The sequence below is a fragment of the Hipposideros armiger genome, unplaced genomic scaffold, assembly GCF_001890085.2.
Source record: "Hipposideros armiger isolate ML-2016 unplaced genomic scaffold, ASM189008v1 scaffold_182, whole genome shotgun sequence".
Classification (NCBI taxonomy): Eukaryota; Metazoa; Chordata; class Mammalia; order Chiroptera; family Hipposideridae; genus Hipposideros; species Hipposideros armiger.
In genome coordinates, this window is record NW_017731532.1 from 411435 (window position 1) to 429081 (window position 17647).

Below are 17647 nucleotides of genomic sequence, written 5' to 3' on the forward strand. Positions count from 1 at the left end.
TCAAAATGTTTTTCAGATTCATGGTTTATTGATTCATAGCATAGAAAAATTGTTTTTCATACTGTCACATATGTCTTCACTCAGAACAAAAGACTGTGGGGATTGTCAGATTCAATATAAAAAGTTGTGACAGCCAGATGTGTCCAAGGTCAGAGGGTGGGTCAAGGCATGGTAGGTTCTTTTGGCATCTTCTTAGTGGGTATGAATCTTATTACTCAGATTTCCTTGTAGAGATACGTTTAGATTTTGAAGACAATATGGATCATTTGGCTTTTCCATGGTCCAATCTGGCCACTGTCTATATATGGATTTGCCCTAGAAGCTATTGCCTAGGGCTGCCATCCTGCTCTCTATATGTTTTGTTAACAAAGCAAATCCTATAATTTATAGTGATTTAAACTCTAGTTTAAAATGAGATGGTATATCAATAACAATGTACTGTAGCTTCCTGCGTTAATGTTTTTGTCTCTGGGTACTTTTTTCTTTCCAAATTCAGAAATTGTTTGGGGAGTATTTTGAAGCTGGTCCCTATGCTTATTTTCTTGGTTATTTGCATCCCAAATTCTAAGAATATTTTAAAAGAAGTTCTGTTATGTCTTTCAAAAAAAGGTTACATTAAACTAAGAAAATGTTTGTCTTCTATGTCTTTTTATGTGGATTTTTTTTTTAGGTCTGAGCTGTTTATGCTATGGCAATAAATAATATTAACTTTTCTGATAAGTATTAACTATAATTAGCATCATCCCAATGGTACGAATTTTAAAACTTATTATTATATCAGATGAAGGCAGAAGTGCCTTATACTAGTGCCGTAATTACTACAGAGAATTAATTATAAAAGAATGATAGTATTTTAAATTACTAGTCAAATTTAAAAATATTTTGGGTAGGATTATTTTAAAACTCCGGGGCAAAGAGTCTTTCAGCATTCAGTTTGCTAGGTTTTTAATTTAGTATGGTTTTATTTTAAACCCAATTGATTAAAATGTATGATGCTAAGATTAAAACCAAGTATGAAATATTAAATCAAAAGGTCCAAATTATGGCTTAATTTTTAAATTCACTTCATTTGGTTAGAGTTTTCTTATTAATTTTCTACCATAGGATTCTTATTTTAATATTTCACAGAATAATATATGTTATTTTTATTCATTTTAAAAAGTACTTTCTTGAAGGTTAGACAGCCATTAAATTAAAGTTCAGACTGCTTTAGAATGAGAATATGTTAGTTGGACATTGCAGTCAAGTAAGTTATAAGCTCCTAAACCCACTATACAGTGGTGCTCTGTATCCGCCGGTTCTGCATCTATGGCTTCAGCAAACCACAAATCAAAAATATTTTTTTTAGAAGTTACATTATTGCTGACATGTACTAAGTAGTTAGGCCTATGATGGTTGTGACTGCACTGAACAAGTACAGACTTTTTTTTTCTTGATATTATTCCCTAAACAATATAGTATAACAACTATTTACATAGCATTATGTTGTATTAGGTATTCTAAGTAATCTAGAGATGACTTAAAATATACGGAAGGATGCATGTAGGTTATATGAAAATACTATGCCATTTTATATAAGGGACTTGAGCATCCTCAGCTTTTGGCATCCACAGGGGTCCTGGAACCAATCTCCCATGCATACCGGAGGATGACTGTACATACATTTTCTTGACTTCAAGAATTAATATGGATAAAAACTTTAATATTGTGCGTGACCAGTTATGGCTGGTGCCCGAATGTACTATCTTTTGTTCCTCATTATGGCAGTTCAACCAGTGTTAATGTCCAATCTCAATCCCATGTAGACCAAGACTTTCCCGCTTTGGGGTATACAGAGGTGACACTTGAATGAGTAGGAAACATTCTCCTGTCAAGACAGAAACCTGTACCTCAGGCTGTCAGAGTCACACATTAGAATCACATGTTTTGATGCCCATCTATACTCTACTATATGTATTCCCAAGGCAGAGTTTCATATACAGAGGGTGCCAAAACAATGGATACACATTTTAAGAAAGGAAAAAGCTGTATTAAAATTGTAATGCTCAATATATACTGATAACAAAAGATGAAGACAAGTCATGTTTGACTTCTGCAATTATAAGAGGTGCTCAAAGTGGTTACCATCAGTGTAATTTTAACACAGTTTTTTCCTTTCTTATAATGTGTATATCTTTTTTTGGCACCCTCTGTATTTTATATATTTCTTCTATTTTTTTCTGCCTCATTGAGCCTGGTTCTTCTTAAACAAAGAAAAGTGGACAATTTTGCAATCTCTGTTCCTTCTGATAGTCTCCTCCATGGCCCGATTCTACCCTAAATTCTGTATCCTTGCCTCCCTGTGCATCTCTCTGACTACATATCATGAGAGGGGGGAAAAAAAAGACATTTTGGAAAGTTAAAAAAAAGTTATCCTATCTTAATTGTGGCATCACTTTACAGGCACTCACTTTTAAACCTTACTAATTATAATAGGTAATATGGGTTTCATGTCTCAAGATTGCTTCTTAAAGTGTTTACCAAACAGGAGTTGTTACCATAAGAGGATTAAGTAACACATTATATCTTTCTTGAGAGTCCCTTAGGAAATAAAGTAAGATCTTGTTCAGTGTAATAAAAGAAAATTAAATAATTTCATAATATTAAATTTTTTTCTTTACTTAAAATGAAAATGTAATCACAATTTTGAAGGACACTGGTGTAATTAGTTTTATTTTAATTTCATGTTGGCTACAACATATTTTTCCCTCCTATTGTTTCGATTAATTATAGTCAACAGATGCAAATCTCAAACTGTGATTAGATTGCAAAGTCATGATATTCATTAGGTGAAAATATCCCTTGAAGTGGTGTTTTACATTTTATGTATATAGGTTAAGACTTGATTTCTTTTAATAATAATTAATCTCAACTTTTTTAGAAAATAGAGATTTTTGGTGGGAAATGATGGGAAGAAAAGTGATTACCTTGGTCAGCCATCTTCCAGACAGACTGATATTGATTTGTGAAAGTTTTTAAGGTCTTTTTACAAACGAGAAAGTTAAGACCCAGAGAAGTAAAGTTGGTTGAGGGTCACCTAGTGAGTGGAAAAAAGGGCCACGCTGTTTTCAAGAATCTCAAAAGATGCACTTGTGTATTTTCAAGATCAGAAAATGTGACTTAAATTAGCAGGCCACCCTCAGTCAATTCCTTGGCAGGGGTTAGCGGCTGATTTAAAAATGCCCTTTCAGGCCCACAAATGAAATACCTCTGCCTCCACGAAGCATGCTTTGGGGTGGGAAGTTTCCAAGAGCAAGCTAAGAAAGTTATTGATTCCTTTTTATCCAAAAGAAAATAAATAATTTAAATCCCCCTCGAAGTGCTGAAAGGGATAATCATGGGCACTCACAATAAGCCAGCTGATTCTTAGCAAGCAGTTGCCTCTCTGAACATCAGTGGCCCAGAAGCATATTCTTTCATCAAGTGGTGAAATCCAGGACTTCATTGATCGTGTTTTCTGAGACGCTGCAGTGAAGGGGAATGAGGAATCTCAGGAGGGACTGTGCAGGCTCTGTGCAGTCCAAGGGAAGGTGTGCGTTTCTTTCAGCCCCACTTGGATTCAGCCTCTGCTTCCAAGCTTTTCCTCTTACAAAAACTTTGCCTCTCCCTCTGCCTTTTTGCCCTTTTAAGAAATGCTCACCACTGGCCTAGGGCTCTGAACAGGGTGAAGGATCGTGCGGGCTGCTGTGTGAATCATCCTCTTAGTTTGCTTTTGCTTGTCCTCCTGGAGAGGCAGCTCTGGCTTCCACTGCATTGGTCAGGTTGAGGAGCAGCCAGATGGGAGGTTTTACAGAATGAGAAAATAACAGAGCATGGCCAGTGGTGGGTACTGTTCACGAGACTCTCTAGAAGGGTTCACGACCTATATCTTACCCATTACTATTTTTTTTAATTGAAGTAAAATTGGTATGTAGCACTAGATTAGTTTCAGGTGTACATTATAATTTGATATTTGTATACACTACAAAGTGATCAGCACCATAAGCCTAGTTACCGTTCATCGCCGTACAATTGATCCCCTCTACCCATTTTACTTTTTTAAAAAATGAAGACATTTTTCATGCTGCAGAATATTGAAAACATAATGAAAACAAAGCATTTTACACAACTTGTGGATTCAACTGGACTCATAAAATGGATAGCCTTAAATGTATTAATAAGCCAGGAAGAATGAAATGAATTAAACATTCCATTCAAGATGTTAGAAAAATAATCAACTATAGGAAAGTGCAGGAAGGAAATAAGATAAGAACAGACATTAATAAGTTAATTTATAGAAAAACCACGGAATTGATAAAGAGCCAGTTCTAGAGGGAAAAATACCTAATAATATAATCTATGAGTTAGCATAGTCAAGAAAAAAGGGGAAAGCACAAATGCACAAAATTAGAAGTGAGAAAAAGAAGTAACCGCAGATATAGCAGTGATATCTGTGTGTCCCCCTTCCCTCACCCCTTTGTATGGGAGAACATCACCCATTACTTTTTAAGGGCATTTTTAATATTTTGATTTAAGAGCATAAGCAAGGGAAGCAAAGCTTGAGTCTGGCACTTGGAAATTTGGTAAAATTTAATGCTTATTAAGTTACTCTTTCTATTAATTTGCATATTAAAAATTAAATTATATTGCCACTAAAAAAACCCCATAAACTAAGCCCCTCCTAAATTGGGCTTTTGGTCTCTCTTCCTAATAAAACATGATTGAACAAGAGAGAGAAGTGAAGGGTAGCAGAATATGCCACCCCAAAATATGCCACTTTGGCATATTATTTTGAGCTGTAGGAACTTGAAAAACAGCAAATGTAGGGAGAGGCTTTCTCTAAAATCCCCTTATCCGCCTAAAGACAGACCCTCCAAAAAGAACTCAGTTGTCATAATCGCATCCTGAGGACTATCATCAACCAGGGAAGAGTGACCCTTATCGCAGGAGAGGAGGCTAGAAGTCAACACCACATCCAAATGGTCACAAACGATCTATTTTAACTCCCATCTATTCTTCTAAGGACCATTTATCTTTTCTAAAAAATTATTTACTCTCCCCTAAGAGGCCTATATCTCCCTCCCCTTTCCCTGTTAAGATGGTATTTAATCTTGAATTCTAAGCCATCTGAAGGAGTTACTTATTTCTCCCTGGGTATCTCCCATGTATCCATGAAGTACCATGTTAATAAACTTCTGTTTGTTTTTCTCTTGCTAATCTATCTTTTATTACAGAGGTCTCAGCCAAGAGCTCTGAAGGGTTGAGGGAAAATTGTTTTTCCTCCCCTACAGAAGGAATCCACAGGGTGAAATGAATTATTATTACCTTCTTCACAATTAATTTTGACCTTCCTAAATTATAACTGCATATTTGATATTTCTATAGCCCTGCTTGTTGTATGTAATATGTTGTATCACCATCTTTTATCAAATGCCGTGGGAAGCCTTCCCAAGAGTGTGTGTGTGTTTACCAATACTGAAATATTCAGTGACCCAGAGAAAGCTGGTTTTGTCCTCATGTTGCTGCTTTGTGTGTAGGTCTGATACCCGTCTTCATAAAGATGACACTGACATTTGCTTCAGTAAAACACTCAACTCCTGCAAAGTGCCCCAGATCCGTTATGCCAGCGTGGAGCGCCTCTTGGAGCGGCTGACAGACTTGAGGTTTCTTAGTATCGATTTCCTCAACACCTTTCTGCACACCTACCGTATTTTCACAACAGCAGCGGTGGTGCTGGCGAAACTTTCCGACGTATACAAGAGGCCTTTTACCTCCATCCCCGTCAGGTAGGCCCAGGACTTGCCCGCCATGGAAGTGTGGCCTGTCTGGTCCCTGGGTTTCCCCACAGATGAGCAGCTCTGAGGGTATCGCCTTGCCTTTGAACGTCCCATGCCCCACCAAGAGAAGGGGTGAGGAGAGGTCACAGATAGTTCCTGAGGGAAGAAGTTGAGAACCCGGAAGTCCCCAGGTGGCCTTTACTTGCTCTGTGATTATTTGGATGCTAACTCTATTGTTTTAGACTTTCCTATTTTATTTTTTTACAGTTGTGCTTTTCAAACTTCAATATGCATAAGAATCACCTGGGGATCTTGTTAAATTGCAGGCTCTGATTCAGTAAGTCTGGAGTGGAGCCAGATTCCTGCATCTCTCATAAGCTGCCCAGAGATGCCAATGCTACGGGTCTTTGGAGCACAGTTTCGTAGCAAGGGATTAGACATGGCTTAAAATGTGTCCGTGTTCCTTTGGCAAGTGCGTGGAATACAGGTAGCATGGAAATGAAGAAGATCTAGCAAGAGAGAAATGCGATGCTATTGTGGCCTTTTAATGTAGGGGGCATGTTCTCGAATGGCATCAGGGGAACCATTTTCACTTGGCTACGATCTGTTCATAGCTTTTGCTCTGATTTTTAGGTCATTGGAATTGTTTTTTGCCACGAGCCAGAACAACAAAGGTGAACATTTGGCGGATGGCAAATCCCCACGCCTGTGTCGCAAATTCTCCTCCCCGCCACCGCTGGCTGTGTCCAGGACGTCCTCCCCAGTGAGGGCCAGAAAGCTGTCCTTGACTTCTCCTTTGAACTCAAGGATAGGAGCACTGGACCTGAGCACCTCCCCGGCCTCCAGCAGTCCTACCACAACCCATAGCCCCGCTGCGTCCCCGCCGCCACACACTGGTAAAGTACCGTTGGATCTTAGCAGAAGCCTTTCTTCTCCAGAACAAAGCCTGGGATCTGTAGAAGAGCATTTAGATAACCCCCGCGTGGATCTGTGTAACAAGCTAAAACGAAGTATTCAAAGAGGTATTATCCAGCTGCCTCACCCTGTGCTTGCTGGCTACCTGCTTCCCTGCCCTTCCCTCCGGAACCCTAGCTCCCTGTCTTGACAACTTTCCCACTTCTGCTTAGAAAGTAGAGTGAATACAAAGGCTAGTTAGAAGGAAAAATTCCTGTAGTTCTCTCTAGTTTTTGTGGAAAGGAGAGCAAGGTTAGCTGTCGTCACGTCACCTATAGTAAAGGCTAATAACATTGTCTGAATGCTACTACTGGAAGGTTCTTCATGGAATTTGATTAAGGCTGGTTGGGTAATAAGCCTAGCATGATCCTCTACGTGGAGGCAGGTTGTGGGCACCCTCATCTCTAAGCTTGGGCCTCAGAGCAGCCGCCTCCTCCTCCAGTGTCTGCTTTAAGCACCTGTACTCCTCCTAACCTCCCCTGCTAAGGATGACTAGCCTTTAAGCATTAACATGGCTTCTTCAGTTTAGTTACCAAGGCAACACTCACTCCATATTACAAGAGAGACACAGGGAGGAAAATAAAACCTGAGACACTGTTTATTGTCATGACAGCCAGAATGGTTTTTAAAAGGGTACATTAGAATACTTGGTTTCCTGATTAAATTCTTTAATGACTTCCCGTCACACTTAAAGTAAATTCTCCCTGCCAAGTCCTTCAGACCCACGAGACTTGGATGCCATCTCCCTTTCCAACTCCTGCTCCTGCCGTGCTCCCACAGCTACGAGGCTGTAGCCGCATCAGTTTCCTTTTTGCGTCTCAGAAACACCTCAGTCATTTCTGCCTCAGGGCTTTTGCACTTGTTCTTTCTTCTGCCTGGTCAGCCTTTCCCCATATACGCTCCATGAGGTCAGCAGTCTTGTCTATAATACCGTGTTTACCTCTGTACCCTCAGAGCCTTGGCCAGTGCCTGGCAGGTAGTAAATTTTTGTTAAGTGAATGAATCAAACAAAACACTCTGTGAGCTAATCAAGGGCCCTGTAACAACTCATCTGACCTTCCTCAGCTCGGCACAATGTAGGGGGTGCAGGAAATGACCTTGTTGCTTCAGAATCCAGTGTTTCGGTGATGAAAACAAAAAAAGCTTTTACAGACAAATTAGCGAACAACTTATTTTTTTCTATATAACAACTGATTTACTTTCCGATAACAAAATAAATATTGGGCAATTAATCAGACAAAGCGTCTGATTTTCAAGGAGGATCACCCCGATGACAGGCCCCTGTTTTTCTCCCTGCTTGAAGCTTCTGTGTACTTTCTAGCTCAGATCATTTAAATAAGCTTCCTGAGTGAAATACTTAATGGAATTTTAACTGGAGTAGTTGTCATCATCAAAAGTAGCACCCTTTTAGACAAGAAATTCTTTAAATTGACAGGTTAGCAACTAAAGAAGAGGAATGGAGGGAGATAATTAATAAGTCATTAGAACAACAAGCCTCAGCAGGCATCATGATGGGTCCTTCTAGGGAATAATGAGGCGGTGCAGAAGCTGACAAGTACATCCAGGGTTCGATCCAGGGCCAGTGCTTGGGCACCTCCACAGACAGAATGATGTAGGGACGCTTATCTCAGACCTCCGCTCTGGGGCATGGTGCCCTGGGAAGGACGGGAGTTCCCCAGAATGTGGGGGGTTCTCTGCCCTCCTTTATTGGATTGCAGTAAATAGGAGAGGACAAATGTGGGGCTAAGTCTGGATTCTCGTGTCATTTTGAGCTAGGAGAGCTTTAGGGAGAAGCATGTTAGTGTGAGACATTCATGGCTGAGGCTTTGGTTTGACTGCCCATGCAGCTGGAATGACAATACTGTCAAGGTCTGTTCAAGAGTCATTGCGTGACCTTCTTCTCTGCGAGGGTTGCTCTGCTACAGGTTCTATGATGGTACATAAGATGGCACCCTGGCCGCTTATACTCCAGTTATGTGGAGAAGAGAGACGCCACATAACTATAAAGGCAGGTGGCACAAGAGGCATAGACAGAGTGCGATGGAGGGTGAAAAGCACGGGAGGTCACAGCTGCTTGGGCAAAATCAGGACGTGTCATTGACGAAATGGATAAGTAGGTTGGAGATGGGTGAACCTATGAGCAAAGGGCTCGTGTTAACCCCAGTGGTGAAAGCCATTTCTGAGAGCAGGAGGCATCGTTGCTCCTGAAGGGACAGCTTTTGTCCGGTTTTGATGCCATGTGCAGCCCTGCAGCGCAGACCCTCTCACTAGCCTTCCTAGGGCTTTCTAGCATCGAGGAAACTTTTTAAAACTCTCCTATAGAATCTTTTTTTTTCCCCGCCTCCTCCACTTCCTCTTCCTCTTTCTCTTACTACTCCTCCGCCTCCTTTTTTACTCTCTTAACCATTTTTAAGTGTACACTTCAGTAGTGTTAAGTATATTCACATTGTTGTGCAGCCAATCTCCAGCACTTTTGCATCTTGCAGAATTGAAACTGTGTACCCATTGAACAGCTCCCCACTTCTCTCTCCCCCCAGCTCCTGGCAACCACCATCTGCTTTCTGTTTCCAGAGTTTTACTACTTTAGATACCTCATCTAAATGAAATCACAGACTGTCTTTTTGTGGCTGGCTTATTTCACTTAGCATAATGTCTCAAGGTTTATCCATGTTGTAGCATGTGCCAGGATTTCCCTCTATTTTAAAGCTGGAATATACAATATTCCATTATATACGTACATTCCATATTTTTTTTACCCATTCATCCTCTGACAGACATTGGATTGCTCCCATCACTTGGCTATTGTGAGTAATGCTGCAATGAATAGGGGAGTGCAACTACCTCTTTGAGATCCTGCTTTCAATTCTTTTAGATTAAATACCCAGAAGTGAGATTGCTGGGTCATATGATCATTCCATTTTTAATTTTTTAAGACACCTCTATACTGTTTTCCATAGTGGCTGCCCCATTTTATATTCCCACCAATGGTACACAGGTTTCCAGCTTCTCTGCTTCCTTGTCAACACTTACTATGTTCTGTTCTTTTGATAGAGGCCATCCTAATGGGTGTGTGGTGAGAATCTTTCTTCCTTTTTGTAATTTCACAGGGATTTCATTTTACTTTGGCTAAGTCTTGTAGTATGGATATTATTATTATTATTATTATTATTATTATTATTATTATTTTCTTTAACAGAGAAGCAAAAGAAAAATCTCTTTCTGCATCGTAGCCTAAATACATGTCATAGTTCTAGAGGTCCTTTATCAAGCTGCCCATTGCCCACCATAATGAACTTTTCCACTTAATTTGTTACACACAGATTGTTTCATGTTGGTCACCAAGTTCCCTAGTTCTGGTCTTCAGAGCCTAAGCCCAGAGTATGTGTATAGTGATAGCCCAATGCCATGCCATAGAGCCTATTTGGGCGGCCATCTAGGATGGAGGTGTGGTCACTGGTAGGAATCAGGAGGTTTTTCCCTGGAGCAAATTAGACTTGGGGAGACCAAGATAAATGAGAAAGAACTGGATTAAACTCTGAGGGAAGGACCCTGACAAAGGCCACAAAGATTTGTCAGTGCAGCAGCCGGACAGAGGTGGGATCATTGTGGACATAGCTAGCAGCGACTGGAGAGCTTGTCATGTGGCAACATCAATAATTTATGAATAGAGGCTTTAGATGGAGAGAGCCCATGAATAATGGTGTGGCAAAAACACAAGGTTCTCTCTCACATTAGAGAAGTAGCTCAAATTCAGGGTTTAATGCCTCTGTTTTTCACTGGATTCCCCCCAAACAAATGATTTGCGATTAGATTTTCAAGAGTTCATTTATCCACATGGTTCATGAGTTAAAAATGTCATTTTGCTGTTCCAGGTCATGGCTAAGTGCAGAGCTCCTCTCACTCGGGGTGATGGGGAAGTTCCAGGATTGTGTCCGGCAGGGGCGCCTGGTATTTAATGAAGCACATTAGAGCAAGTCTCCATTTGAGAGATGTCAGCGCCTCTGCCCTCTGTGTTTCTTAGTCACACCAACTCACTAATGTGCCCCACCCTCTGTTTCTCATTTTTACTACGACTGTCCCCTCAGTCCTTCCATGAAGCACTTTGTTCTTGGCCACTCTTTGTATCTTTATTTCTTTTCCCTTCCTGCAGCTCTCTTCTGACTACTTTTTATTGTATTTACTTTCCATCTAGTTCTTAAAAATATTTAAGGTGGTTGTTGAAACAGACACATGGTACAACAGGATTGAAAATAAAATAGATAAGGAAATCAGGCAATGAAAAAAATTGTGAGAGGCTAAGGATATGGTTAGTGAACAAATGAACACTCTGTGGTCCTCTGCAGTTCCCAGAGTTGCTCCAGTTTTGGTTCTGAATGTAATCAATTCCATGATTCTTCTTGAAACCTAAGAGAGATGTACAGGCACATCTTTTGTTGCTACTAAGACTTGAGAACAGTTTATCTGTGGATCCTTGTCAAGGAAATTCTGGGAATAGAAAGCTTAGAATTAATACTGGGAACGAGGGAGCTCTTTAACATTTTTCTGAAGAGCTGAAACAAAGGAATCTAGACTTAGTTTTTCTTTTATTTTGCATCGGTATGTGGGCAAGTTTGGTCATGCGTAGTCTTAGGAAAGTCGGGGATGAAACACTTTGCTTCAGCATCAGTCTGACAAGTTCAGTGTGTGTGTGTGTGTGTGTGTGTGTGTGTGTGTGTGTGTGTGTCCGTCCATATACGTGTCCACGTGCGTGTGCGTGTGTGCATGTTTGTAGACTTCAAGAGTGCTGCTGTGTTAACTCGGCGGTCTACTACTCTTGAATATTCAAATTGGCGAAGAAAAGGGAGACACTGATCTGTCTTTAATTTGAAAGATGTTTGCGTGTGCTTTGCATAATGTTAACACTTAAAACAGTTGGTAAACTTGAATAAGGATCCTGTGCCAACAGTTTGTACATTTTCTGCTTTTCACGTCAGGGAACAACTCCACACAGCCTCATTACATAATACCAGCTTTGCCCGTCAGGCCCATACCAAGGCTAGGGGTCTCTCGCCCTGCTGTCCAGCTAGACAGTCTCAGGGTACGTTCTTTGAAAAATGCTAGTAACCCTTGTCCACTTTTATTGTCATTGTAGTTCTAATGCTGGCCTTGCAATATTTCCTGGCAAGAGAACTTCAGATGACGTGAAGGGAAAGAAGAGAAACAGGAACTATCCCTCAAAAATGAGCAAGACTATGAACTTATGAGGGAGAAAATAATGCAATTTATTTTTCTCCCAATCTAGTCCCTAGATCTGTTCCAGGCTCATCCAACATTCATTAGTGTCCCCCTTTCTTGCAATCAGGCAGTCCCACCTTCTTATACCCTGCATTCTTCTAAAAAGCACAAATATCAACCCAACTCACAACCAGACTCCACCCAATGGTGGATTCTCAATAAAGATCAAACCAGTAGCAGGCAAGAAAGCAGCATTCCAGGGAGGGCAGCTCACTGTATTTGGGCCCCTTACTCAATCAGTGTTCACTTCGGCCTTGGCTGTGCCACCTACCCCAAGCATTGCTGCACAGCCCACATCACTAGTGTCTGTTTCTGTGTTCCTAGTTTGAAAATTGCCTGCCTGTGGGCTGAAAGTGCTCCCAATTTTAACATTTGTTTTGAGCCCACATCTGCCCACTCATCCTACAGGCAAAGATGTTTTGCATGGATCTTGATTAAAAGCGAACAAACCAGAAGGAAATGCTTTTCCCCCAACCGTGCTGGCATGGTCTCCTCTCTTTATAGGTGCCTATTTGCTGGCCATGTTATTCTTAGCTTTCCTGTTCTTTCAGTGGACATTCGGGGCCTGTCCAGCTCTCTCACTGGGAAGTTTTATGGGCTCAGTGTAATCGCTGACTAAATGATTTTCTCCTTTGTCTCAGAAGAATGAATGGTTGGATCAGACCAAGGATGCGTATTTGATATTCTGCTTGTTCTTGCAGAGCAGATGACTTCCATTACTGAATTTTAAGGGAGTTATTTAGAAAATAATAAAACTAACAGCTAAGCACTGATTCTTTTTTGTCTGCATCCTGCCTCATTGCCAGCTTTACCATAATTATGTCATTCAAGGAAAGATTCAAACCATTTCCCTTCCCTGGCATTTCTGTGTTTCAAAAAGGCAAAATTATGGCCATATTTCTAAGGGAATACATCACATGCAACTGTAGAAATGGCTTTATATACTGTCATTCGGGATTTTGAAAATTTATGGAGTGAAATCTTGAAAAGTATGGCAAAGGGAGTTGAGTTGAGAGTGGTTCTGCTGACAGGGTGAAATTAGTGGAGGTGACACTGATCTCATTGGTGAATGAAAAACCCAAGGAAAAAGAAATGGAGGAATCACTGGGAATCTATGAAATATTTGTAGTGTTTTTTCTTGAAAGAACACACACAAAGTTGTAGTTTTACCCAGTTCATAAGCCAGCAGTCAGGGTATGGAAACATCAATAATAGCCTAAGTGTGACCCTAGCATGATGTGTTTTTTATCATGCTAGGGATGATGCTTTTATTATGGGATGTTAGCTGCAGTGAAGAGGCTCAAATGATCTTTAAACCTCCCAACTATTCATTGTGAATTGCCTTCTGCCGACCTGCAGCTCTAGGTCAGGGCTTTCCAACGGAACTTTCTGGGAGGATGGGAATGTTCTATATCTATGCTGTCCAAAGGTATAGCCCCTAGCCACATGTGGCTACTGAGGCTTGAAATGTGGCTAGTGCAAGTGAGGACCTGAAATATTAGTTTAACTTTAGTGAATTTTAATTTAAATGAACATAATCATATTTGGCTACTGCTATCATTTTGACAGTGCAGCTCTAGATCTTTAGAAGTCCCAAACCTTCTTGGATGGGTGGAGGGGCCACATTGGTAGAGATTCAAACTTCAGTTGGCTTAAGGAGGTGCCTAAGCAAAGAAAGAGTGAAGTTCCATTTTGATCCCAGTCTGGTTTACACTCGAGAAAAGTCCCTCCTTCCCCACTCCAAGAAGGCAGAAACATTTCTGGAAGGCAGGAGGCTGGGCTCCATATCCCCTGTTGTTTTTAGCATCTGCTGCTCTGTTGGGCAAGTGGGGCTGCAGAGAGTCAGCCAGGCTCCCGCAGGGTCAGCAAGACAGGGGTTGAGAAGATCCACATTTAGGGTTAGTGTCATTAGCATTCTGTCAGGAGGAATGACTCAATTTCACATTAAAGCCCTTTAACAATGTAGACTAATATGAGGTGCTTATTATCCATAATGAGCTTTTGTGTTTCCATGCATGATACTGACAAGAAGTTGTTGAATTCATGGCCTGGTTGTTAAAATTCATGATGTTTTAAAACAGCAGTCCTAGAGTCTACGCCAGTGGACCGAGCAGGAGTGGAAAGCTCCCCAGCAGCGGACGCCACAGAACTTTCGCCTTGCAGGTCACCCTCAACTCCTCGGCACCTCCGCTATCGCCAGCCTGGAGGTGAGAGCTCAGAAAGGGACTCAGAAATATGAACATAAAAGATGAGTTCTAGCTTTGGAATCTTTTGTTTGCCTTACTGTTTCACTCCTGAAGTATTTTTTAGTCTCATTTATGAACATGAGTGCGAAGCAAATAATGTTGCTATAGCACCAAGGAGTAGAAAAATAAGTGATTAGAGGATATGCCATTAGTATCACCAATCTTTATTTGACCCCATTATTACATTGCACTTTGTGTGGAGTGATAGGAATCAGGAGACCTGTGCTAGTTGGTTGCCAGTTGAAGAATCTCAGTGCTTGTTTTACCAGAATGCTGCCAGACTGTTCCTTTACCATGAATTCCAGTGTAGCCTGTGTTAAATAGGTTCATCTGGGACACCGCAATTTTGGAGTAACTTTATTAAGAACACTATTTCATGTAAAATATGGTCCAGTTGCATGGGACCCCAACCTTTATTATTGCTAGTGGCAGAAACTGGTATATTGGCTATAGTTATGAAAACTATAAAGTATTACCCCATAATTTGTTTTGGGACATATACCAAGTGTCCTCTAATTGGAGGAAAAACCGTCGGAACAAACAACAGAAATCTTTTATAACCCCATTTTCCCATTGCTCAAATAAATATATCCAAATAACAGTTGTTTTTGAAATGTTTCCTTTTTTTCTCCTAAGGCCAATTATTTCAAGTTGGAAGAGAAAAGTGTACAATTATGAAACCAGATTCGCCCCAAGTAACTGAAGTAAAATGTAAAGACATTTTTTTGGCTTTATTACTTGAGCTTCAAGTAGTGCAGTTTAGCAAAAGATAGAATGCTTGGCTCTGGATACTCATTTTGTTTGTAGCCTTAGCCATGTTGTAGAAGCTGTTGTCATTGCCATCAGCTCCAAGATCAGCCAGCCTAGGTCAGGCTCTTGTCAGATTTACCCTGATGGATGTTAACCCTTGGGAAATGGACTGATTTTAGGTTCCTGGTCTATTATGCATATGTCAACCTGACATTTGGGTGGTTCTGATATATAAAAGTGACAAACTAGACTTTCCTGGCTTGTCATAAAATTACTGTGTTCTTAGCCAAATATCTTTACTATTCTTAGAAACTTGTCACTTCCCTGATCATTGCCCACAGGACAGACCCCCTTGAATTCATCGTAACTTGGAAGAGTTTGGGGCCAAAGCCCATGAAAGCAAAACTCTGCCAAGGCAAGAGTTAAATGCTATTCACATGGTTACTATTATTAGGGCTTTGTTTTATAGTCTCTTTTCATATATTTATATTCACATGCAAACTTCTTAATTTATATAAGCATTTTTTGGAAATCCTCATCCTGTTTGTGGGTTAACTAAGTCTTTTGTTTCTTCCCTGATATGACTAAATCATAGAAACATAGGAACATGGGAAGGAAGCTGAAGTCTGTGATAATATGGAAAACTCAAATGGGGGCACTGTCACACATTTTCTCACTGTGTAGCTGAAATTTCGCGTGTTCATCTGTCTACTTGCCACCTTGTTCCACAAATGTTTTAAGGCTCTTGCTGAGGAGAGGGTAGAGCTGTTCTGTGCTTTCAGGCATGGGCACATTAACCAGCTCTTTGCTTCCCTTTGTATTTATTTAAGTATAACTATATAACTTAGGGGCAAACTAATAAAACCCCTTCAGGTCACAATCACAGTGAACTCTTTTCACTAAAAACCTGAGTGAGGAAAAACAGTGAAATTAGCATCAAGAATATCAAATGCTGTGTGTAAACTATCTGAAGCGTGAGAGGGACTGCAAAAAGGCACTGAGCACATTTTCTAAAAATTTTATTTTAGAATGCAGTCCCACTTTTAAAAGTGTTTTGATAGAAAAATTCGATTGGTAACATGAAGTAGAAATTTTTTTTAAAATTATTTTTCATGTTGAGATACAATTTACATATCAAGTTCACACTTTTAAAGTATACAGTTCAGTGGTTTTTAATATATTTACAAGGTTGGACAGCCATAACCACTATTTTATTTTAGAACATTTTCATGTTCCCCTCAAAAGAAACTCTGTACCCATTATTCAGTCCCTAGTTTTTTTTCTCCCTGGCTGCTGGCAACCACTAATCTATTTTCTGTCTCTATGGATTTGCCTATTCTGCACATTTAATATAAATGGAATCATACAATATGTGACTTTTTGTAACTTTCACTTAGCATGTGTTTTCAAGTTTCATTCATGTTGTCGTGCATATCTATTTCATTCCTTTTTGTGGCTAACTAATAGTCCCTGTATGGGTATGCCACATTTGACTGTTTCTCCTATTTGAAGTTATGAATAATGCTGCTCTGGATAGCCATGTATAAGTTTTTGTGTGGCTATATGTTTTCATTTTTCTTGGGTGTATATCTAGAGTGGACTTACTGATATAGAATTTTGTTATTTGCCTAGTAACGAGAAAAATACAGAGCAGTTGGCCCAACCCGTCATCCAGTGCAGGAATAAATATGAGAATTTTCATTGCAAAGTATTATCCATCTGCCTCACCATGCCATTTCTGTCCTTTCTAAATAACCAGGACAGACGGCCGACAGCTCCCACTGCTCTGTTTCGCCTGCTTCCGCTTTTGCAATTGCCACAGCTGCAGCAGGACATGGGAGTCCACCAGGTGAGTAGGGGACAGCAGCTAAATACAGACACATGGCAACTTACAATTTAAACAGTGGCCCTTGCCTGCCAGTGTCATGATATACACTGAGCAGCGTATTAAGAATGCAGATTCCCTTATTGGAATAACTGTGCATGATGCCAGATGGTTACTAGACTTATTGGGGTGATCCCTTCGTAAGGTATATAAAATGTCTAAATACTATGTCGTACAGCTGAAGCTAATATAATATTGTCTTGTCAACTATAATTGAAAAATAAAAAAAGAATACAGATTCCAAGCTTTCACTCTAAGTCAGCATGTCTGGGGTAAAACTGTCATTTAAATAAGCACCTTGAGGTGAGTCTCACACAGGTGGTCTGGGGGTGACACTTTTGAGGATTTTTTGTATCAGAGAAGGATGTGTTGTTTCTCCCGTGGTGTTTTAGGGAGTTCTATAACCTTTTTAGCTATGTTACTGTGAACATGCATTTCCCTTTTAATTGAGTATAATGCTAAAAGCATATGCAAGGTGGGAGGGAAGGCTTGTGAAAGGGAGAGGGAGGTGGGAACGATTGCTTTAGCTGACTCATAATTTATTTCCAGGACCTCCACGATGCTTTCCGAGCTGCTCTTCATTTCAGGGTAAAGAAGTTCTTAAATGCACAGTATTTTAGTAGATGAAAAGCATATTGTCTCTATCCTCTTCTGTCATGTGCAAGGAGGACATCGTGTTAAAATAAACCTGTATGTGGTTTAAACAGCCTTGTTGCTGTGAATGTCTTCACCTGAGCTAACCC

At 40.3% G+C, this 17647-nt stretch overlaps 1 protein-coding gene across 1 annotated transcript in view; it reads left to right on the forward strand.

Annotated features, from left to right (window-relative positions):
• Positions 1 to 17647, forward strand: part of RASGRF2 (Ras protein specific guanine nucleotide releasing factor 2) — a 227353-nt gene that overhangs the window by 127673 nt on the left and 82033 nt on the right. The window contains exons 14-18 of the mRNA XM_019652583.1: positions 5556 to 5804; positions 6429 to 6817; positions 14105 to 14230; positions 16779 to 16868; positions 17454 to 17492. Of these exons, the coding sequence (XP_019508128.1) occupies positions 5556 to 5804; positions 6429 to 6817; positions 14105 to 14230; positions 16779 to 16868; positions 17454 to 17492 (893 nt within the window). The remainder of the gene's footprint in view (positions 1 to 5555; positions 5805 to 6428; positions 6818 to 14104; positions 14231 to 16778; positions 16869 to 17453; positions 17493 to 17647) is intronic.